This window comes from Anomaloglossus baeobatrachus, chromosome 2, assembly GCF_048569485.1.
Source record: "Anomaloglossus baeobatrachus isolate aAnoBae1 chromosome 2, aAnoBae1.hap1, whole genome shotgun sequence".
Taxonomy (NCBI): Eukaryota; Metazoa; Chordata; class Amphibia; order Anura; family Aromobatidae; genus Anomaloglossus; species Anomaloglossus baeobatrachus.
Window position 1 is genome coordinate 704,167,633 of NC_134354.1, and position 24,749 is coordinate 704,192,381.

General features: G+C 52.6%; 1 protein-coding gene across 2 annotated transcripts in view; it reads left to right on the forward strand.

Moving 5' to 3' along the window:
• Positions 1 to 24,749, forward strand: part of RNASEH2B (ribonuclease H2 subunit B) — a 107,558-nt gene that overhangs the window by 52,485 nt on the left and 30,324 nt on the right. For both annotated transcript variants that reach the window (XM_075334575.1, XM_075334574.1), the window contains exon 6: positions 188 to 252. In XM_075334575.1, the coding sequence (XP_075190690.1) occupies positions 188 to 252 (65 nt within the window). The remainder of the gene's footprint in view (positions 1 to 187; positions 253 to 24,749) is intronic.

Genomic DNA, 24,749 nt, shown 5'->3' on the forward strand with positions numbered 1-24,749 from the left:
ATACATATTGTGACACAAAACGCCTTGTGTAAGTGCAGCTCTTGAGCTTGTGGGATGGGAAGCATTGGAGCAAAGGGATGGTACTTTTATAATGCTACTGTGTATATGTAAATATAATTTCTGTAATTTCACCCTTCTCTCCAAATTAAAAACCGCTTTTGTTTTTGTTTTTCATTGTTTTTATTAGAAATTGGCAGCAAGAAATTTTACAGATACAGCAAAGAAAAGACACTTGTATGGCTGAAGAAAAAGGTGACTGTCTTTAAATTAAATTCTGTCTTCAAGTCTGTCACCAGGTTTCCCAACTTAAACTAAAGCCACCCCCTTTATCAGGTCTATTTCCAAAATGCATCCTTGTTCAGAATACAGCAGAGAAATTATCACACTGCTGTGCTCCCAACACAGCTCTGCTATACTGCAAACTGATGTGTACAGTATGGAGCGCTATATGGGAGGCATTATACTGTGGAGCGCTATATGGGAGGCATTATACTGTGGAGCGCTATATGGGGCGCATTATACTGTGGAGAGCTATATGGGGCGCATTATACTGTGGAGCGCTATATGGGGCGCATTATACTGTGGAGTGCTGTATGGGAGGCATTATACTGGGGAGCGCTATATGGGAGGCATTATACTGTGGAGAGCTATATGGGAGACATTATACTGTGGAGAGCTATATGGGAGGCATTATACTGTGGAGAGCTATATGGGAGGCATTATACTGTGGAGCGCTATATGGGAGGCATTATACTGTGGAGCGCTATATGGGGCGCATTATACTGTGGAGAACTATATGGGGCGCATTATACTGTGGAGCGCTATATGGGGCGCATTATACTGTGGAGTGCTGTATGGGAGGCATTATACTGGGGAGCGCTATATGGGAGGCATTATACTGTGGAGAGCTATATGGGAGACATTATACTGTGGAGAGCTATATGGGAGGCATTATACTGTGGAGAGCTATATGGGAGGCATTATACTGTGGAGAGCTATATGGGAGGCATTATACTGTGGAGCGCTATATGGGAGGCATTATACTGTGGAGAGCTATATGGGAGGCATTATACTGTGGAGAGCTATATGGGAGGCATTATACTGTGGAGAGCTATATGGGAGGCATTATACTGTGGAGAGCTATATGGGAGGCATTATACTGTGGAGAGCTATATGGGAGGCATTATACTGTGGAGAGCTATATGGGAGAGATTATACTGTGGAGAGCTATATGGGAGGCATTATACTGTGGAGAGCTATATGGGAGGCATTATACTGTGGAGAGCTATATGGGAGGCATTATACTGTGGAGAGCTATATGGGGCGCATTATACTGTGGAGCACTATATGGGGCGCATTATACTGTGGAACACTATATGGGGCGCATTATACTGTGGAGCACTATATGGGGCGCATTATACTGTGGAGCACTATATGGGGCACATTATACTGTGGAGCGCTATATGGGAGGCATTATACTGTGGAGCACTATATGGGGCACATTATATTGCGGAGAGCTATATGGGAGGCATTATACTGTGGAGCACTATATGGGGCATATTATACTGTGGAGAGCTATATGGGGCACATTATACTGTGGAGCACTATATGGGGCACATTATATTGTGGAGAGCTATATGGGGCACATTATACTGTGGAGAGCTATATGGGAGGCATTATACTGTGGAGAGCTATATGGGGCACATTATACTGTGGAGAGCTATATGGGGCACATTATACTGTGGAGAGCTACAGTGCCTACAAGTAGTATTCAACCCCCTGCAGATTTAGCAGGTTTGATAAGATGCAAATAAGTTAGAGCCTGCAAACTTCAAACAAGAGCAGGATTTATTAACAGATGCATAAATCTTACAAACCAACAAGTTATGTTGCTCAGTTAAATTTTCAACATAAAAGTGTGGGTCAATTATTATTCAACCCCTAGGTTTAATATTTTGTGGAATAACCCTTGTTTGCAATTACAGCTAATAATCGTCTTTTATAAGACCTGATAAGGCCGGCACAGGTCTCTGGAGTTATCTTGGCCCACTCCTCCATGCAGATCTTCTCCAAGTTATCTAGGTTATTTGGGTGTCTCATGTGGACTTTAATCTTGAGCTCCTTCCACAAGTTTTCAATCGGGTTAAGGTCAGGAGACTGACTAGGCCACTGCAACACCTTGATTTTTTTCCCTCTTGAACCAGGCCTTGGTTTTCTTGGCTGTGTGCTTTGGGTCGTTGTCTTGTTGGAAGATGAAATGATGACCCATCTTAAGATGGAGGAGCGTAGGTTCTTGGCCAAAATCTCCAGGTAGGCCGTGCTATCCATCTTCCCATGGATGCGGACCAGATGGCCAGGCCCCTTGGCTGAGAAACAGCCCCACAGCATGATGCTGCCACCACCATGCTTGACTGTAGGGATGGTATTCTTGGGGTCGTATGCAGTGCCATCCAGTCTCCAAACGTCACGTGTGTGGTTGGCACCAAAGATCTCGATCTTGGTCTCATCAGACCAGAGAACCTTGAACCAGTCTGTCTCAGAGTCCTCCAAGTGATCTTGAGCAAACTGTAGACGAGCCTTGACATGACGCTTTGAAAGTAAAGGTACCTTACGGGCTCGTCTGGAACGGAGACCATTGCGGAGGAGTACGTTACTTATGGTATTGACTGAAACCAATGTCCCCACTGCCATGAGATCTTCCCGGAGCTCCTTCCTTGTTGTCCTTGGGTTAGCCTTGACTCTTCGGACAAGCCTGGCCTCGGCACGGGAGGAAACTTTCAAAGGCTGTCCAGGCCGTGGAAGGCTAACAGTAGTTCCATAAGCCTTCCACTTCCGGATGATGCTCCCAACAGTGGAGACAGGTAGGCCCAACTCCTTGGAAAGGGTTTTGCACCCCTTGCCATCCTTGTGACCCTCCACGATCTTGTCTCTGATGGCCTTGGAATGCTCCTTTGTCTTTCCCATGTTGACCATGTATGAGTGCGGTTCACAAGTTTAGTGAGGGTCTTAATTAGTCAGAAAAGGCTGGAAAAAGAGATAATTAATCCAAACATGTGAAGTTCATTGTTCTTTGTGCCTGAAATACTTCTTAATACTTTAGGGGAACCAAACAGAATTCTGGTGGTTTGAGGGGTTGAATAATAAATGACCCTCTGAATAAACTTTTCTCAATTTAAAAAAAAATAAAAAAGAAATAACATTCTTTTTTGCTGCAGTGCATTTCACACTTCCAGGCTGCTCTACAGTCCAAATGTCACAATGCCAAGTTAATTCCAAATGTGTAAACCTGCTAAATCTGCAGGGGGTTGAATACTACTTGTAGGCACTGTATATGGGAGGCATTATACTGTGGAGCACTATATGGGGCACATTATACTGTGGAGAGCTATATGGGGCGCATTATACTGTGGAGAGCTATATGGGAGGCATTATACTGTGGAGAGCTATATGGGGCGCATTATACTGTGGAGAGCTATATGGGGCGCATTATACTGTGGAGAGCTATATGGGGCGCATTATACTGTGGAGAGCTATATGGGGCGCATTATACTGTGGAGAGCTATATGGGGCGCATTATACTGTGGAGAGCTAAATGGGGCGCATTATACTGTGGAGAGCTAAATGGGGCGCATTATACTGTGGAGAGCTATATGGGGCGCATTATACTGTGGAGAGCTATATGGGGCGCATTATACTGTGGAGAGTTAAATGGGGCGCATTATACTGTGGAGAGCTATATGGGGAGCATTTTACTGTGCAGCACAATGCCAGCCCTAGTGACACTTTTTCCACGGTTCAGTATCACATTATAACAATAATAATAATAATCTTTATTTCTTTGTCGCTCCTTATTGGGAGACCCAGACAATTGGGTGTATAGCTATGCCTCCGGAGGCCACACAAAGTATTACACTAAAAGTGTAAAGTCCCTCCCCTTCAGCCTATACACCCCCCGTGCTGCCACGGGCTCATCAGTTTTTATGCTTTGTGCGAAGGAGGTCAGACATGCACGCATAGCTCCACAGCTTAGTCAGCAGCAGCTGCTGACTATGTCGGATGGAAGAAAAGAGGGCCCATAACAGGGCCCCCAGCATGCTCCCTTCTCACCCCACTCTTGTCGGCGGTGTTGTTAAGGTTGAGGTATCCATTGCGGGTACGGAGGCTGGAGCCCACATGCTGCTTTCCTTCCCCATCCCTCAATTAGGGCTCTGGGTGAAGTGGGATCCTTTCGGTCTCCAGGCACAGGAGACCGTGCTCCATCCACAGCTCCTGAGGACCATGCTGGATAGGGACATGGCCCTGCTACTTTGAGGTACTCTGTGTCCCCGTGGGGACCGCGCACAGCAACACTCCAGCATTGCTGGGTGTGCTATTGCACCGGGGACAGCAGCGCTGACTGCGTTTGTGCCATTACACACTTCAGCGTCGCTGAGTGTGTTCGTGTAGGGCAGGGGTCGGGAACCTATGGCTCGCGAGCCAGATATGGCTCTTTTGATGGCCGTATCTGGCTCGCAGACAGGGCTCCTACCTGTCTATGGGAAGGATCAGGGCCGGCGCCAGCACCCGGCTACTCAGGGTGCCCCGGTGGCCGCGCTGTCACCGCCCCCCGCCGAGGATCGAGCTGTCAATTGCATCGGCATCGCAGGTGCCGATACAATTGAGAGCAATGATGAGGGAGAGAGCGGCGCTCTCTCTCTCTTATCATTCTCCCCGCTGTGACTGTCGGCGTTCTTCTGACAGCTCTGCAGCGAGCGCGGTGACGTCATCACTGCGCGCCTGCTGAGAGGTCAGCGAGCGACAGCAATGGACGATGCGCCGAGGAGACCGGATCAGCGGGGGAACGAGTGAGCCGCCCCTCTACTGACACTGGGCTCCCCTGACTCACAGGCCGGCCACTACACAGCGGCACTAGTACACATAGGGGCCCGGCAGCCGCTCTGCGTCTATGTGTAGTGCTGCTGTGTAGTGGCCGGCCTGTGAGTCAGGGGAGCCCAGTGTCAGTAGAGGGGCCCCTGACCTGGAGAGGCCACCAGCCATGTCTGAGCTGCAGGAGTGCTCCTGACCTGCACAGCAGACGGAATCTCCATCCTGCAGGACCTGCGATGATGTCACGCCCATGTGACTGTGTGGGAGGAGACACAGGATGCCGGGCAGAAAGCAAGAGACTGAATCCTGAATCCTGAAGGAGATTTGGACACATGACTGGTAATAAGAAAAGAGGGGACATGAGGGTGAGGGGGGCTGCAGGGTGAGGGGCATATGAGGGGTGCAGACTGTGAAAGAAGCATGTGAAGGGGTGCAGAGTGTTTGAGAGGGGTAAGTTGGGGTACAGGCAGGGTGAGATATGTGAGCAGGGTGTGTGAGATATGGGGGTGTATTGTGTGTGATATGGGGGGTGCAGGCTGTATGGGAAGCAGGGTATGTGACATATGGGGGTGTAGTGTGTGAGATCTGGGGGGTGCAGGCTGTATGGGAAGCAGTGTGTGTGTGTGTGTGGGATATGGGGGGTGCAGGCCGTATGGGGAGCAGTGTGTGTGTGTGTGTGTGTGTGTGTGATATGGGGGGTGCAGGCTGTATGGGAAGCAGGGTGTGAGAGATATGGGGGTGTAGGCTGTATGGGAAGCAGTGTGTGTGTGTGTGTGTGTGTGTGTGTGATATAGGGGGTGCAGGCTGTATGGGAAGCAGGGTGTGAGAGATCTGGGGGGTGCAGGCTGTATGGGAAGCAGTGTGTGTGTGTGTGTGGGATATGGGGGGTGCAGGCTGTATGGGAAGCAGTGTGTGTGTGTGTGTGGGATATGGGGGGTGCAGGCCGTATGGGGAGCAGTGTGTGTGTGTGTGTGTGATATGGGGCGTGCAGGCTGTATGGGAAGCAGGGTGTGAGAGATATGGGGGTGTAGGCTGTATGGGAAGCAGGGTGTGTGAGATATGGGGGTGTAGTGTGTGTGATATGGGGGTGCAGGCTGTATGGGGAGCAGGGTATGCGACATATGGGGGTGTAGTGTGTGGGATATGGGGGGTGCAGGCTGTATGGGGAGCAGTGTGTGTGTGTGGGATATGGGGGGTGCAGGCTGTATGGGGAGCAGTGTGTGTGTGTGATATGGGGGGTGCAGGCTGTATGGGAAGCAGGGTGTCTGGGCCACTGACAGATACAATTGCTCCAGCGGTCACTTAGTACACAAAGGAGTGTTCCTCTCTGCTGCACTAAGCCACCGCTGGACCTAAACAATAATTCGCTGTAAAATAATAAAATAGATAATTGACATAACTGACAATGCGTTGTGTGACATGTCCAATATTCCAGCTTCTTTCTTCTGCGAATGCCTCAAAGCTGGCATTCTCTCAACATCAGGTGGGAAGAATGCCAGCTTCCAGTCATGCGCAGGAAAAAGAAGAAGCCAGACTGCTGGACTGATGTCATGCATCGCAAGTTCACAATGTAAGTTATTTATTTGATTTTTTTTACTGCTAATTACCATTGTTTCAGTCCAGTTGTGGCTTTATACAGCAGGGAGGAGCATTCCTTGCTGTACTAAGTGAACATTGGAGCGATTGATCTGTCAATGGCCCTTTAAACATATTGTACGGCTCTCGCGGAATTATATTTCAAAATATGTGGCGTTTACGGCTCTCTTAGCCAAAAAGGTTCCTGACCCCTGGTGTAGGGGGACTGCCGCGCTGACCGCCGCTGCCATGGTTATCACTGCGGCGCGGCTGGGACTGTTAGTGCGCCGGGGACTTCCGCGCCGACCGCGCTTATACGGCGGCCGCGCTTATAACTCGAGTTCCCGGCTTTTGCGGCCTAGTCTCGTTTTCTTCCCGCCCCCAGGCCTGCCAGTCAGGGGAAGGGCGGGACGCTGTACAGGACGGCAGCACTGAGGGCTGGAGCATGCTTTGCATACTCCACCCCCCTCACTCTGCACAGTGGGGCACCAGTTCCCGCACTTTTCTGGGTCACGCCCACGGCTCCCTCCTCTCCTCAGGACGCCGGCAGCCATTCCTCTCAGCTCTGCTAACGCTGGAGAGGAGAGACAAGCTCAGGGAGACCCAGGCAGGATTTCTGGTGCCCACACAACCGCTTTGCGCAGGCGGTAAGCAGCACCTGTGGTGCTGGCCCCACTAGTGCAGAAGTGTACTTATAGATTATATGATTATAGACTATACTTTACACTGTATGGTGCACGGTTGATTTTTGTCTATATACCCTCCTGTATTGCTCAGAGGAGACAACAGCATGTCGTCCACAAATAGCAAGGGTGCCAAAGCACAGACTTACTATGCTGCCTGTGCAGCATGTACGGCTATACTGCCGGCAGGTTCCACTGACCCTCATTGTGTGCAATGCTCGGCCCCTGTGGCACTTTCTCAGCCGGAGCCTCTGCTAAGGGTGGCCCAGGGAGAACCACCTGTTAACACTGTCCAGGTGACAGGGACGGAGTTTGCAGTTTTTACTGAAAGACTTTCTGAGACTATGGCTAAGATATTAGAAGCCTTGCAGTCCAGGCCGGCATCTCAAGCCAGGGGCACTGTGGAATCATTGCCCCCTGGTCCCCCTCAGTTGGAACAGCAATGTCCTCCCGGGGTGTCTCATGGATCCCAGGGTGAGGTCTCTGACACGGACCGCAGCCCCAGACCGATTAAGCGAGCTCGCTATGATATCCCCTCGACATCATCACAATGTTCAGGGTCTCAGCGAGAGAACTCTCTGTATGATGAAGCGGAGGTAGCTGATCAGGATTCTGATCCTGAAGCCGCTCTCAACCTTGATACTCCTGATGGGGACGCCATAGTGAATGATCTTATTGCGTCCATCAATGAAATGTTGGATATTTCTCCCTCAGCTCCTCCAGTGGAGGAGTCAGCCTCTCAGCAGGAGAAATTCCGTTTCAGGTTTCCCAAGCGTACAAAGAGTATGTTTCTGGACCACTCTGACTTCAGAGAGACAGTCCAGAAACACCGAGTTTGTCCAGATAAGCGTTTTTCCAAGAGCCTTAAGGATACACGTTACCCTTTCCCCCCTGACGTGGTCAAGGGCTGGACTCAGTGTCCCAAGGTGGATCCTCCAATCTCCAGACTTGCGGCTAGATCCATAGTTGCAGTGGAAGATGGAGCTTCACTCAAGGATGCCACTGACAGACAGATGGAGCTCTGGTTGAAATCCATCTATGAAGCTATCGGCGCGTCTTTTGCTCCAGCATTCGCAGCCGTATGGGCACTCCAAGCTATCTCAGCTGGTCAGGCGCAAATTGACGCACTCACACGTACGTCTGCGCCGCAGGTGGCGTCCATAACCTCTCAAACGTCGGCATTTGCGTCCTACGCTATTAATGCTGTCCTGGACTCTGCGAGCCGTACGGCGGTTGCAGCCGACAATTCGGTGGCAATACGCAGGGCCTTGTGGCTGCGGGAATGGAAGGCAGATTCGGCTTCCAAAAAGTGCTTAACTGGATTGCCATTTTCTGGCGACCGTTTGTTTGGTGAGAGATTGGATGAAATCATCAAACAATCCAAGGGAAAGGAAACATCCTTACCCCAGGCCAAACCAAAAACACCCCAACAGAGGAGGGGACAGTCGAGGTTTCGGTCCTTTCGGGGTGCGGGCAGGTCCCAATTCTCCTCGTCCAAAAGGCTGCAGAAGGATCAGAGGAACTCCGACGCATGGCGGTCTAAATCACGCCCTAAAAAGACCGCCGGAGGTGCCGCTACTAAGGCGGCTTCCTCATGACTTACGGCCTCCTCACACCGCATCCTCGGTCGGTGGCAGGCTCTCCCGCTTTTGCGACACCTGGCTGCCACAAGTAAAAGACCGTTGGGTGAGAGACATTTTGTCTCACGGTTACAGGATAGAGTTCAGCTCTCGTCCTCCGACTCGATTCTTCAGAACATCTCCGCCTCCCGAGCGAGCCAAGGCTCTTCTGCAGGCAGTGGGCATTCTGAAGGCAGAAGGAGTGGTGGTCCCGGTTCCTCTTCAGCAACAGGGTCACGGTTTCTACTCCAACCTGTTTGTGGTTCCAAAGAAGGACGGGTCCTTCCGTCCTGTTTTGGACCTAAAACTGCTCAACAAACACGTAAGGACCAGGCGGTTCCGGATGGAATCCCTCCGCTCCGTCATCGCCTCAATGTCCCAAGGAGATTTCCTAGCATCGATCGATATCAAGGATGCTTATCTCCACGTACCAATTGCTCCAGAGCATCAGCGCTTCTTGCGCTTCGCCATAGGAGACGAACACCTTCAGTTCGCGGCACTGCCGTTCGGCCTGGCGACAGCCCCAAGGGTTTTCACCAAGGTCATGGCTACAGTAGTTGCGGTCCTCCACTCTCAGGGTCACTCAGTGATACCTTACTTAGACGATCTGCTGGTCAAGGCACCCTCTCAAGAGGCATGCCAACACAGCATCAACGTTACTCTGGAGATTCTCCAGAGTTTCGGGTGGATCATCAATTTTCCAAAGTCAAATCTGACACCGGTCCAATCGCTGACATATCTTGGCATGGAGTTTCATACTCTTCCAGCGATAGTGAAGCTTCCGCTGGACAAACAGCGTTCACTACAGACAGGGGTGCAATCTCTCCTTCAAGGTCGGTCACACCCCTTGAGGCGCCTCATGCACTTCCTGGGGAAGATGGTGGCAGCAATGGAAGCAGTCCCTTTCGCGCAGTTTCACCTGCGTCCACTTCAATGGGACATCCTACGCAAGTGGGACAGGATGCCGACGTCCCTAGACAGGAACGTCTCCCTCTCTCAGGCAACCAAAGCTTCCCTTCGGTGGTGGCTTCTTCCCACCTCATTATCGAAGGGGAAATCCTTCCTACCCCCATCCTGGGCGGTGGTCACGACGGACGCGAGTCTGTCAGGGTGGGGAGCAGTTTTTCTCCACCACAGGGCTCAGGGTACGTGGACTCAGCAAGAGTCCTCACTTCAGATCAATGTTCTGGAGATCAGGGCAGTGTATCTTGCCCTAAAAGCGTTCCAGCAGTGGCTGGAAGGCAAGCAGATCCGAATTCAGTCGGACAACTCCACAGCGGTGGCTTACATCAACCACCAAGGTGGGACACGCAGTCGGCAAGCCTTCCAGGAAGTCCGGCGGATTCTGCTGTGGGTGGAAGCCACAGCATCCACCTTATCCGCAGTTCACATCCCGGGCGTAGAAAACTGGGAAGCAGACTTTCTCAGTCGACAGGGCATGGACGCAGGGGAATGGTCCCTTCACCCGGACGTGTTTCAGGAGATCTGTTGCCGCTGGGGGATGCCGGACGTCGACCTAATGGCGTCACGGCACAACAACAAGGTCCCAACATTCATGGCTCGATCTCAAGATCACAGAGCTCTGGCGGCAGACGCCTTAGTTCAGGATTGGTCGCAGTTTCGGCTTCCTTATGTGTTTCCTCCTCTGGCACTGTTGCCCAGAGTGTTACGCAAGATCAGGGCCGACTGCCGCCGCGTCATCCTCGTCGCTCCAGACTGGCCGAGGAGGTCGTGGTACCCGGATCTGTGGCATCTCACGGTCGGCGAACCGTGGGCACTGCCAGACCGACCAGATTTGCTGTCTCAAGGGCCGTTTTTCCATCTGAATTCTGCGGCCCTCAACCTGACTGTGTGGCCATTGAGTCCTGGATCCTAGCGCCTTCAGGATTATCTCAAGAGGTCATTGCCACTATGAGACAGGCTAGGAAACCAACGTCCGCCAAGATCTACCAAAGGACGTGGAAAATATTCCTGTCGTGGTGCTCTGCTCAGGGATTTTCTCCCTGGCCATTTGCCTTGCCCACTTTTCATCTCAATCAGGACATCTCCTTACCCTCGTTTTGTCCTCATCCAGTTCACCAATGTGAAAAGGATTTGCACTTGTTAGATCTGGTGAGAGCACTCAGACTCTACATTTCTCGTACGGCGCCCCTGCGCCACTCGGATGCACTCTTTGTCCTTGTCGCTGGCCAGCGTAAAGGGACACAAGCTTCCAAGTCAACCCTGGCTCGGTGGATCAAGGAACCAATTCTCGAAGCTTACCGTTCCTCGGGGCTTCCGGTTCCCTCAGGACTGAAGGCCCATTCTACCAGGGCCGTGGGAGCGTCCTGGGCCTTGCGACACCAGGCTACGGCTCAGCAGGTGTGTCAGGCAGCTACCTGGTCGAGCCTGCACACTTTCACGAAACACTATCAGGTGCATACCTATGCTTCGGCAGATGCCAGCCTAGGTAGGCGAGTCCTTCAGGCGGCAGTTGCCCACCTGTAGGACGGAGCCGTTACGGCTCTATTATGAGGTATTATTTACCCACCCAGGGACTGCTTTTGGACGTCCCAATTGTCTGGGTCTCCCAATAAGGAGCGACAAAGAAGAAGGGAATTTTGTTTACTTACCGTAAATTCCTTTTCTTCTAGCTCCAATTGGGAGACCCAGCACCCGCCCCTGTTTTTTTGTATACACATGTTGTTCATGTTAAATGGTTTCAGTTCTCCGATATTCCTTCGGATTGAATTTACTTTAAACCAGTTTATAATTTTTTCCTCCTTCGGGCTTTTGCACCAAAACTGATGAGCCCGTGGCAGCACGGGGGGTGTATAGGCTGAAGGGGAGGGACTTTACACTTTTAGTGTAATACTTTGTGTGGCCTCCAGAGGCATAGCTATACACCCAATTGTCTGGGTCTCCCAATTGGAGCTAGAAGAAAAGGAATTTACGGTAAGTAAACAAAATTCCCTTCTTCTTTGTCGCTCCATTGGGAGACCCAGACAATTGGGTGTATAGCTTATGCCTCCGGAGGTCACACAAAGCATTACACTTAAAAGTGTAAACCCCTCCCCTCTGCCTATACACCCCCCCGTGCATCACGGGCTCCTCAGTTTTATTGCTTTGTGGAAGGAGGCACACATCCACGCAAGCTCCACATTTTAGTCAGCAGCAGCAGCTGCTGACTATATCGGATGAAAGAAAAGTGGGCCCATACAGGGCCCCCAGTATGCTCCCTTCTCACCCCACTCGGGTCGGCGGTGCTGTTAAGGTTGAGGTACCCATTGTGGGTACATAGGCAGGAGCCACATGCTGTTTTCCTTCCCCATCCCTTAGGGGCTCTGGGTGAAGTGGGATCCTGACCGGTCACCAGGCGCTGGGACAGCGCTCCCTCCGCAGCCCCTGGGGGAATCTGCTGGACAGGAGCCGGGTATCATCAGGGACAAGGCCCTGCGACTCTGAGGTACTCTGTGTCCCCTTGGGGACGGCGCATAGTGCGCCTGGATAATAGACACTGCAGCAGCTGCTGGGTGTGTTAGTGCGCCGGGACTACCGCGCTGGCCGCGCTTGTTTGCCGGCCGCGCTTATAAATTTAGTCCCCGGCTTTTGCGGCCTAGTGCCGCATATTCCCGCCCCCGGGCCTGCCAGTCAGGGGTAAGGGCGGGACGCTGCACTGGACGTCAGCGCTGAGGGCAGGAGCATACTTTGTATCCTCCTCCCCTCTCACTGAGCACCGTGGGGCACCAGATTCCCGCACTTTTACAGGCACGCCCACGGCCCCCTCCTCCTCTCTGAACGCCGGCAGCCATTGCTACAAGACGCTGGAGAACTTCAGAGGGGAGACAACTGAGCTCCACAGCTCTGGGAGGCCCAGGCAGGGATCTGGTGGTCACACAACCGCTGGGAGTGGTCGGTAAGCCGCACCTGTTACCAGGTGCTGGTCCCCCTGGGTGCCGAATTGTATATTTCTATGCTTATAGTGTATACATTTACTCTGTACGGCCTCACTGTTAGCGTTTGGCTATATACCCTCACTGATTATTCTAAGAGGAGAAACAGCATGTCGTCTGCAAAAAGCAAGGGTACCAAAGCACAGGCTTACTTTGCAACCTGTACCTCATGTGCGGCAATGCTTCCTTCAGGTTCCACCTACCCTCATTGTGTGCAATGCTCGGCCCCTGTGACACTCACTCAGCCGGAGTCTCAGCCACTGGTGGGACCCCCGGCCCAGGTGGAACCTCCGGCCCCCACTGTCCAGGTGACAGGGACAGAGTTTGCAGTGTTTGCTGACAAACTTTCTGAGTCTATGGATAGATGGTCTGCTAGGATACTGGAAGCTTTGCAGTCCAGACCTGTAACACAGGCCCCGGGCACTGTTGATTCATTGCCCCCATGCCCCCCTCGGTCGGAGCAGCAGAGAGCTCCTGGGTTAACCCATAGGTCCCACGGGGAGGACTCCGACACGGACCGCAGTCCCAGACCGACGAAGCGGGCTCGCTGGGAGCGTCCCTCGACTTCATCACACTGTTCAGGGTCTCAGCATGAGGACTCTCTGGAGGATGAAGCAGATGCGGCAGATCAGGACTCTGATCCTGACGCCGCGCTCAACCTTGATACGCCTGAAGGGGAGGCCATAGTAAACGACCTTATAGCGTCAATCAATCAGGTGTTAGATCTTTCTCCTCCACCCCTTCCGATTGAGGAGTCAGCTTCTCAGCAGGAGAAATTTCATTTTAGGTTTCCCAAACGTACACGGAGTGCGTTTCTTGATCACTCCGACTTCAAAGACGCAGTCCAGAAGCACCGAGCTTTTCCGGATAAGCGCTTTACTAAGCGACTTCATGACACACGTTATCCCTTCCCCCCTGACGTAGTCAAGGGTTGGGCCCAGTGTCCCAAGGTGGATCCTCCAGTCTCTAGACTGGCGGCCAGATCCATAGTTGCAGTGGCAGATGGTGCATCACTCAAGGATGCCACTGACAGGCAGATAGAGCTCCTGATGAAATCCATCTATGAGGCTATCGGCGCGTCCTTTGCTCCGGCATTCGCTGCCGTATGGGCACTACAAGCTATCTCAGCTTGTCAGTCTGAGATTAATGCACTCACACGAGCCGCGACTCCGCAAGTTGTGTCATTAACCTCTCAGGCGTCGGCGTTTGCGTCCTACGACATGAATGCGGTACTAGACTCTGCGAGCCGTACAGCGGTAGCATCCGCCAATTCAGTGGCAGTCCGCAGGGCCATGTGGCTACGTGAATGGAAGGCAGACTCTGCTTCCAAGAAGTTTTTAACCGGTTTGCCGTTTTCTGGCGACCGCCTGTTTGGCGAGCAATTGGATGAAATCATTAAACAATCCAAGGGTAAGGACTCGTCCTTACCCCAGTCCAAACCTAACAGACCTCAACAACGGAAGGTACAATCGAGGTTTCGGTCCTTTCGGCCCTCAGGCAGGTCTCAATTCTCCTCGTCCAACAGGCCTCAAAAGGATCAGAGGAACTCCGATTCATGGCGGTCTAAGGCACGTCCTAAAAGGACCGCCGGAGGAACCGCTCCCAAAGCGGCCTCCTCATGACTTGCGGACTCCCCAAACCGCATCCTCGGTCGGTGGCAGGCTCTCCCGCTTTTGCGACGCCTGGTTCCCACATGTCCAAGACCGATGGGTGAGAGACATATTCTGTCTCACGGTTACAGGATAGAGTTCAATTCTCGTACTCCGATTCGTTTCTTCAGAACATCTCCGCCCCCCGAGCGAGCCGATGCTCTTCTTCAGGTAGTGAACTCTCTGAAGGCAGAAGGAGTAGTTATCCCCGTTCCCCTTCAGCAATGGGGTCACGGTTTTTACTCCAACTTGTTTGTCGTACCAAAAAAGGACGGATCTTTCCGTCCCGTCCTGGACCTCAAGCTGCTCAACAAACACGTGAAAACCAGACGATTCCGGATGGAATCTCTCCGCTCCGTCATCGCCTCGATGTCCCAAGGAGACTTCCTAGCCTCAATCGACATCAAGGATGCTTATCTCCACGTGCCGATTGCACCAGAGCATCAGCGCTTCCTTTGTATCGCCATCGGGGACGAACACCTTCAGTTCGTGGCATTGCCTTTCGGCCTGGCAACAGCCCCACGGGTCTTCACCAAGGTCATGGCAACAGTGGTTGCAGCCCTACACTCTCAGGGACACTCAGTGATCCCTTACTTGGACGATCTTCTTGTCAAGGCCCCCTCTCGGGTGGCATGCCAACACAGCCTGAACATTGCTCTGGAGACACTCCAGAGGTTCGGGTGGATCATCAATTTCCCAAAGTCAAAACTGGCACCGACACAATCGCTGACATATCTCGGGATGGAGTTTCACACTCTTCCAGCGATAGTGAAATTTCCGCTGGACAAACAACGATCACTACAGACAGGGGTGCGATCTCTCCTCCGAGCCCAGTCGCACCCCTTGAGACGTCTCATGCACTTCCTAGGGAAGATGGTGGCAGCAATGGAGGCAGTTCCATTTGCACAGTTTCATCTGCGTCCTCTTCAATGGGACATTCTCCGCAAATGGGACAGGAAATCGACGTCCCTCGACAGGAACGTCTCCCTTTCTCGGGTAGCCAAGGCATCCCTTCAGTGGTGGCTTCTTCCCACTTCTTTGTCGAAGGGGAAATCCTTCCTGCCCCCATCCTGGGCTGTGGTCACGACGGACGCGAGTCTGTCAGGGTGGGGAGCGGTCTTCCTCCACCACAGGGCTCAGGGTACCTGGACTCAGCCAGAGTCCTCCCTTCAGATCAATGTTCTGGAGATAAGGGCAGTGTATCTAGCCCTGAAGGAGTTCCAGCCGTGGCTGGAAGGCAGGCAGATCCGAATTCAGTCGGACAACGCCACGGCGGTGGCATACATCAACCACCAGGGCGGCACGCGCAGTCGGCAAGCCTTCCAGGAAGTTCGGCGGATTCTGCTGTGGGTGGAAGCCACAGCCTCCACCATCTCCGCAGTTCACATCCCGGGCGTGGAAAACTGGGAAGCGGACTTTCTCAGTCGCCAGGGCATGGACGCAGGGGAATGGTCTCTTCACCCGGACGTGTTTCAAGAGATCTGTTGCCGCTGGGGGAAGCCGGACGTCGACCTAATGGCGTCCCGGCACAACAACAAGGTCCCGGCATTCATGGCACGGTCTCAAGATCACAGAGCTCTGGCGGCAGACGCCTTAGTTCAGGATTGGTCGCAGTTTCAACTGCCTTATGTCTTTCCCCCTCTGGCACTGCTGCCCAGAGTGTTACGCAAGATCAGGTCCGACTGCCGCCGCGCCCTCCTCGTCGCCCCAGACTGGCCAAGGAGGTCGTGGTACCCGGATCTGTGGCATTTCACGGTGGGTCAACCGTGGGCACTACCAGACCAACCAGACTTGCTGTCTCAAGGGCCATTTCTTTGTCGCTCCATTGGGAGACCCAGACAATTGGGTGTATAGCTATTGCCTCTGGAGGCCACACAAAGTATTACACTTAAAAGTGTAAGGCCCCTCCCCTTCTGGCTATACACCCCCAGTGGGATCACTGGCTCACCAGTTTTGTGCTTTGTGCGAAGGAGGCAACACATCCACGCATAGCTCCACTTTTTAGTCAGCAGCAGCTGCTGACTATGTCGGATGGAAGAAAAGAGGACACATATAGTGTCCCCAGCATGCTCCCTTCTCACCCCACTGTATGTCGGAGGTGTTTGTAAGGTTGAGGTACCCATTGCGGGTACGGCGGCAGGAGCCCACATGCTGATTCCTTCCCCATCCCTTTTTACAGGGCTCTGGGTGAAGTGGGATTTACCGGTCTCCAGGCACTGAGACCGTGCTCCATCTACAGCCCCTGGAGAAGATGCTGGATGGAGCGGAGTACATCAGGGACATGGCCCTGCTTCCTCAAGGTACTCTGTGTCCCCGTGCATTTGGCGCTCACACCGCAGCATGCTGGGTGTTGTAGTGCGCCGGGGGACATCAGCGCTGCGGCGCCTGTGCCATGGCCTCATTCAGCTTTGCTGAAGCAGGCTCACTTATGGGAATTGGTCGCGCCGGCCGCTGGGACTGCGGCGCGGCTGGCACTTGTAGTGCGCCGGGGACTTCAGCGCGGCCTGCGCTTTTACGGCGGCCGCGCTGATAACTAGAGTCCCCGGCTTTTGCGGCCTGCTTCCGTTCGTTCCCGCCCCCAGACCTGCCAGTCAGGAGAGGGGCGGGACGCTGGCCACTTCCAGGAATCGGTCGCGCCGGCCGCTGGCAGCGGCGCGGCTGGCACTTGTGGTGCGCCGGGGACTTCAGCGCGGCCCGCGCTTTTACGGCGGCCGCGCTGATAACTAGAGTCCCCGGCTTTTGCGGCCTGCTTCCGTTCGTTCCCGCCCCCAGACCTGCCAGTCAGGAGAGGGGCGGGACGCTGGCCACTTCTATGAATCGGTCGCGCCGGCCGCTGGAACTGCGGCGCGGCTGGCACTTGTGGTGCGCCGGGAACTTCAGCGCGGCCCGCGCTTTTACGGCGGCCGCGCTGTTAACTCGAGTCCCCGGCTTCTGGGCCTAGTCTCCCTTCGTTACCGCCCACAGCCCTGACAGTCAGGGTAGGGGCGTGACGCTGCATAGAGCAGAGCTGAGAGCTGGAGTATGTTTTGCATACTCCACCCCTCTCACTGTGTGCACTGTGAATCCGGATTCCCGCACTTTCTCAGGCACGCCCACGGCTTCCTTCTCTACAAGGACACCGGCAGCCATTAGTGTCAGTTTCTGTACGATACAGAGACAAGTGTGGAAGACCCTGGCATTCTGATAGTCACACAATCGCTGTAACAGGCGTTAAGCAGCACCTGTGGTGCTAACCCCACTAGTGCAGAAGTGCACTTATAGATATGCTTGTACTATATACATTGCACTGTTTGGTCGCACGTTGTATATACCCTCCTGGATTATGCGGAGGAGTTATCAGCATATTCTCTGTGTAAAACAAAGGTGCAGAACCACATGTTTTTCTATACAGCTGGTACAGCATGTACGGCTATACGGCCGGCAGGTACATAGACTCCCATTGTATGCACTAATGGCCAGGGGATGAGGACGGTGTCTGCAGTATTTACTGACAGTTTTTCTGAGACTATGGCTATGATACTAGAAGCCTAGCAGTCCGGACATGTCTCTCACAATATGGGCACTGTTGAATCATTGATCCATGGCCCCCCTCAGTGTGAATAACTAACAGCTCCGGGAATGTCACACGCATCCCAGAGTCACGGCTCTGCACGGACGTCAGTCCCAGACAGCCTAAGTGGGCTCGCTATGAGCGGCCTCGGTTTCATCAGGGTCCTAACAGAAGGACTCGCTGTGTAATGAGGCGGAAGTAGCGGCTCAGGATTCTGATCCTGAGACCGCTCTCAATCTGGATACACCTGATTGTGACGCCATAGTAAATAATCTTATAGCGTCCATCTATAGAATGTGGGTTATTTCTCACAGCTCCTCCAGTGGAGGAGTCAGCTTCACGTATTTTTCTGGACCACTCTGCCTTCAGAGAGGCAGTCCAGGAACACCACGCTTATCCAGATATGCGCTTCTCCAAACGGCTTAGGATACACGTTATCCCTGTCCCCTGACTTGGTCAAGGACTGGACCCAATGTCCCGAGCGGCATCCTCCAATCTCCAGGCTTGTAGCTAGATCCATAGTTGCAGTGGGAGATGGAACTGCAAACTCAAAGATGCCACTGACAGACAGATGGATCTCTGGTCGAAAGCCATCTATGAGGCTGTCGGCGCACCGTTGGCTCCGGCATTCTCTCCCTTGGGGCACTCCAAGCTATTTCAGCTTGTCTTACACAGATTGACACGGTTACACGTACATCTGTGCCGCAGGTGGCATCCTTAACCTCTCAAATGTCTGCATTTGTTTCTTACGCGATTCAGGTTGTCCTGGACTCTGCGAACCGTGCGGCGGTAGCCTCCGCTACTCCGTGTTTTTAAGCAGAGCCTGGTCTGCTCGTTAAGTGAATGGAAGGCAGATTCTGCTTCCAAAAAAGGTTGCCTAACCAGTTGCCTTTTTCTGCTGACCGACTGTTTGGTGAGCGTTGGATGTAACCATCAAACAGTCCAGGGGTAAGGATTCATCCTTTCCTCAGCCCGGACACAACAAACCCCAACAGAGCAAGAGGCAGTCGGGGTTTTCGGCCTTTTCGAGGCTCGGGCAGGTCCCATTTTTCCTCGTCCAATGTGGACTCAAAAGGATCAGAGGAGCTAAGATTCTTAGCGGGCTCAGTCTCGCCCAAAAAAGCGACAGTCTGAAAACCCGCTTCCAAGGCGGCTTCCTCATGACTTGCGGCCTCGGTCGGTAGCAGGCTCTCCCGCCTTGGCGATATTTAGCTGCCATAGGTCAATGACCATTGAGTGTGAGACATTCTGTCTCACGGGTACAGGATAGAGCTCACTTCTCGTCCTCCAACTCGATTCTTCAGAATTTCTCCACCTCCCGGCCGGGCCGCTGCTCTTCTGCAAACAGGGTGCACTCTATAGGCAGAAAGAGTGATGACCCCCGTTCCTCTTCAGGAACAAGGTCACGGTTTTTACCCCAAATTCTTTGCGGTACCTATAACAACGGGCCGTTCCGTCCCGTTCTGGATCTAAAAATGCTCAGCAAGCTCGTGGACACCAGGCGGTTCCGGATGGAATCCCTCCGCCATGTCATCGCCTCAAGGTCCCAAGGATATTTCCTAGCATCATTAGGCATCAAGGATGCTTATCCACACGTGCCGATTGATCCAGAGCACTAGCGTTTCTACGCTTCGTTATAGGAGACGAACACCCTCTGTTCGTAGCTCTACCTTCCGGCTAGCGACAGTCCAACTGGTCTTCGCCAAGGTCAGGGCAGCAGTAGTCACAGTCCTGCACTCTCAGGGTCACTCTGTGGTCCCGTATTTAGACGATCTACTTGTCAAGGCACTCTCTTAGGAAACATGCCAACACTGCCCGAACGTTGCGCTGGAGACTCTCTAGAGTTTTGGGTGGATCATCAACTTTTTAAAGTCAGATCCGACCCCGACCCTATCGATAACATATCTAGGCATAGAGTTTCTTACTCTCTCAGCGATAGTGAAGCTGCCGCTAGACAAACAGCATTCACTACGGGCTGCAAGCTCTTCTTTAAGAACCAGTCGCACACATTGAGACGCCTCATGCACTTCCTACGTAAGATGGTAGCAATGGAGGCAGTTCCTTTCGCGCAGTTTTACTGCGTCCATTACAATGGGACATTCTCCGCCAATGGGACGAGGAGTCGACGTCCCTCAACAGAGTCGTCGTTCTTTCTCAGGCGGCCAAGGAATCTCTACGGTGGTGGCTTCTTCTCACCTCTTGGTCAAAAAGAAGGTCCTTCCTATCCCCGTCCTGGGCGATAGTTACGACAGACGCGAGTCTATCAGGGTGGGGAGCAGTTTTTCTCCACTACGGCGCTCAGGGTACGTGGACTCAGCAAGAGTCCACTCTTCAGATCAATGTTCTTGAACACGGAGCAGTGTATCTTGCCCTACAATCCTTCCAACAGCGGCTGGAAAGCAAGCATATCCGACTTCAGTCGGACAGCTCCACAGCGGTGGCATACATCAACCACCAAGGAAGAACGCGCAACCGGCAAGCCTTCCAGGGAGTCCGGCAGGTTCTGATGTGGGTGGAAGACACGGCATCCACCATATCCACAATTCACATCCCAAGTGTGGAAACTAGGAAGCTGACTTCCTAAGTCGCTGAGGTGTGGCCGAAAGAGTATGGTCTCCTCACCCGGACGGGTTTCAGGAGATCTGGCGCCGCTGACAGAGGCCGGACGTCGATCTAATGGCGTCACGGCACAACATCAATGTGCCAGCTTCATGGCACGGTTTCACAATCATCGAGCTCTGGCGGCAAACGCCTTAGTTCAGCATTGGTCGCAGTTCCAGCTACCTTAGGTGCCACCTCTGGCATTGTTGCCCAGAGTACTGCGCTAGATCAAGACCGACTGCGGCCGCGCCATCCTCGTCGCTACAAATTGGCCGAGGATGTTGTGGTACTCGGTTCTGTGGTGCCTCACGGTAGGCTAACCGGGGGCACTACCAGACCAATCAGACTGGCTGTCTCAAGGGCCATTCTTCCATTTGAATTCTACGGCCCTCAACCGGATGGTGTGGCATTGAGTCCTGGAACCTAGTGTCGTCAGGATTACCTCAGGACGTGGTTGCCACCATGAGACAGGCTAGCATACCAACGTCCGCCAAGATTGACCACAGGACGTGGAAGATGTTCTTATCTCGGTGCTCGGCGCAGGGTGTTTCTCCCTGGCCGGTTGCATCATCTATGTTTCCTTCCTTCCTGCAATCTAGGTAGGAAAATGGGTTGTCGCTCAGTTCCCTTTAGGGACAAGTCTCAGCGCTATCTGTATTTTTTCAGAAACGACGACTTCCTCAGGTACGCACGTTCCTACGGGGAGTTTGTCCTCTCAGCACTCCGTACAAGCGGCCGTTAGAGCCCTGAGATCTGAACAAGGTTCTAATTGCTCTCCAGATGCCGCCTTTCGAGCCTTTGAAGGATGTCTCCCTTCCCGTTTTTCACGGGAAGTGGCCTTCTAGTAACGGTCTCGTCTCTTAGGAGAGTTTCCGAGCTAGCAACGCTCTCATACAAACTCCCTTCCTGGTCCTTCACCAGGACAGGGTAGTTCTGCGTCCGGTTCCGGAATTTCTCCCTAAGGTGGTATCCCATTTTCATATCAATCAGGATATCACCTCACCTTCTTTGTGTCCTCGTCCAGTCCATCAATTTCAGAAAGATTTGCATCTGTTGGTTCTGGTGAGAGCACTCAGGTTCTACTTCCCGCATGGCGCTCCTGCGCCACCCGGATGCACTCTTTGTCCTTGTCGCTGGTCGGCGTAAACAGTCGCAAGCTTCCAGATCCACCCTTGCTCGGGGGCTCGAGGAACCAATTCTTGAAACCTACAGTTCTACTGGGCTTCTGGTTCTCTCAAGGCCGAAGGCCCATTCTACCAGAGCCGTGGGTGCATCCTGGGCATTACGGCACCAGGCTACGGCTCAGCAGGTGTGTCAGGCACCCACCTGGTCGAGTCTACTTACTTTTACCAAGCATTATCAGATGCATACCTACGCTTCGGCAGACGCCAGCCTAGGTAGATAAGGCATTCAGGCGGCGGTTGGCCACCTGTAGGAGAGGGCCGTTTGACGGCCCTATCATGAGGTATTCTTTTACCCACCCAGGGATTGCTTTTGGACATCCCAATTGTCTGGGTCTCCCAATGGAGCGACAAAGAAGAAGGGAATTTTGTTTACTTACCGTAAATTCCTTTTCTTCTAGCTCCAATTGGGAGACCCAGCACCCGCCCTGTTTTCTCGGGGTTTTTCTGTTTTTTCGGGTACACATGTTGTTCATGTGGTATGGTTCAGTTCTCCGATGTTTCCTCGGATTGAATTGGTCTTTAAACCAGTTATTGGCTTTCCTCCTTCTTGCTTTGGCACTAAAACTGGTGAGCCAGTGATCCCACTGGGGGTGTATAGCCAGAAGGGGAGGGGCCTTACACTTTTAAGTGTAATACTTTGTGTGGCCTCCAGAGGCAATAGCTATACACCCAATTGTCTGGGTCTCCCAATTGGAGCTAGAAGAAAAGGAATTTACGGTAAGTAAACAAAATTCCCTTCTTTTCCATCTGAATTCTGCGGCCCTCAACCTGACTGTGTGGCCATTGAGTCCTGGATCCTAGCGTCTTCAGGGTTATCTCAAGAGGTCATTGCCACTATGAGACAGGCCAGGAAACCAACGTCAGCCAAGATCTACCACAGGACGTGGAGGATCTTCTTATCCTGGTGCTCTGATCAGGGTTTTATTCCATGGCCTTTTGCCTTGCCCACTTTTCTGTCTTTCCTTCAATCCGGAATGGAAAAGGGGCTGTCTCTCGGCTCTCTTAAGGGACAAGTCTCGGCGCTCTCTGTATTTTTTCAAAAGCGTCTAGCAAGACTTCCGCAAGTACGCACGTTCCTGCAGGGGGTTTGCCACATAGTCCCCCCTTACAAGCGCCCGCTAGAACCCTGGGATCTGAACAGGGTGCTAATGGCTCTTCAGAAACCACCTTTCGAGCCAATGAGAGATATTTCTCTTTCTCGCCTCTCGCAGAAGGTGGTCTTCCTAGTGGCAGTCACATCACTTCGCAGAGTGTCTGAGCTAGCTGCACTGTCATGCAAAGCTCCCTTCCTGGTGTTTCACCAGGACAAGGTGGTTCTGCGTCCGGTTCCGGAATTTCTCCCGAAGGTGGTATCCCCTTTTCATCTCAATCAGGATATCTCCTTACCTTCTTTTTGTCCTCATCCAGTTCACCAATGTGAAAAGGATTTGCACTCGTTAGATCTTGTGAGAGCACTCCGGCTCTACATTTCTCGTACGGCGCCCCTGCGCCGCTCGGATGCGCTCTTTGTCCTTGTCGCTGGCCAGCGTAAAGGGTCGCAGGCTTCCAAGTCAACCTTGGCTCGGTGGATCAAGGAACCAATTCTTGAAGCCTACCGTTCTTCTGGCCTTCCGGTTCCTTCAGGACTGAAAACCCATTCTACCAGAGCCGTGGGTGCGTCCTGGGCATTGCGGCACCAGGCTACGGCTCAGCAGGTGTGTCAGGCGGCTACCTGGTCGAGTCTGCACACTTTCACGAAGCACTATCAGGTGCATACCTACGCTTCGGCAGATGCCAGCTTAGGTAGGCGAGTCCTCCAGGCGGCGGTTGCCCACCTGTAGGAAGGGGCCGTCTTTCGGCTCTATTACCGGGGTATTCTTTACCCACCCAGGGACTGCTTTTGGACGTCCCAATTGTCTGGGTCTCCCAATGGAGCGACAAAGAAGAAGGGAATTTTGTTTACTTACCGTAAATTCCTTTTCTTCTAGCTCCAATTGGGAGACCCAGCACCCACCCCTGTTCCCTTCGGGCTGTTGTTCTTTTGTGTACACATGTTGTTCATGTTGAATTGTTCTTTGGTTCATGGTTTAAGTTCTCCGAACATCCTTCGGATTGAATTTACCTTAGACCAATTTATAAGTTTCCTCCTTCCTGCTTTTGCACCAAAACTGAGGAGCCCGTGATGCACGGGGGGGTGTATAGGCAGAGGGGAGGGGTTTACACTTTTAAGTGTAATGCTTTGTGTGACCTCCGGAGGCATAAGCTATACACCCAATTGTCTGGGTCTCCCAATTGGAGCTAGAAGAAAAGGAATTTACGGTAAGTAAACAAAATTCCCTTCTTCTATAGGCTACTTTCACACATCCGGATTTTTGCTCTGCGGCACAATACGGCGTTCTGCAGAAAAACCGCAACCGGCTTTTGTAACGCCGGTTGCGGGTTTTTTTGCATAGACTTACATTAGTGCCGTATTGTGCCGCAGGGGCTTGCGTTCGGTCCGGTTTTTGCCGCATGCGGCAGATTTAGTTGATGCCGCGGCCGGATCGAACGTTCCCTGCAACGTTTTTTGGTCCGGCAAAAAACACCGCATCGCGCCGCATCCAGCCGCTGCGGCGCATTTTTCAATGCATACCTATGGAGGCCGGATGCGGCGCGATGCGGAAAAAAACGTATCCGGTCGCCGCATGCTGTTTTTTCCACTGCGCATGTTCAGTAGCATGCCGCAACCGGAAAAAAACGGACGGGCCGCATGTAAAAACTTATGCAACGGATGCGGTGTTTTCGCCACATCCGTTGCATAGTTTTCACAGCCGGATTGAGCCGCAGTGCTCAAACCGGATGTGTGAAAGTAGCCTTAGCGCCAACATATTCCGCAGCGCTTTACAATTCAGGAGGATCATATACAAACCAGTAACAGCTATAGAAAATACAATAATTAGAGTATGGAAAAAAAGAGACAACCCTGCTCGTGAGAGCTTACAATCTACAATGTGATGGGGGAGGACATTGCTGTCACCAACAAATTGTCTCTGCTCTGTGACTCTGAATTTCATTCCTTTTTATACTTTTGCAAACACCCAGAAGAGGAGACATTAGACACGTGCGCAGCCC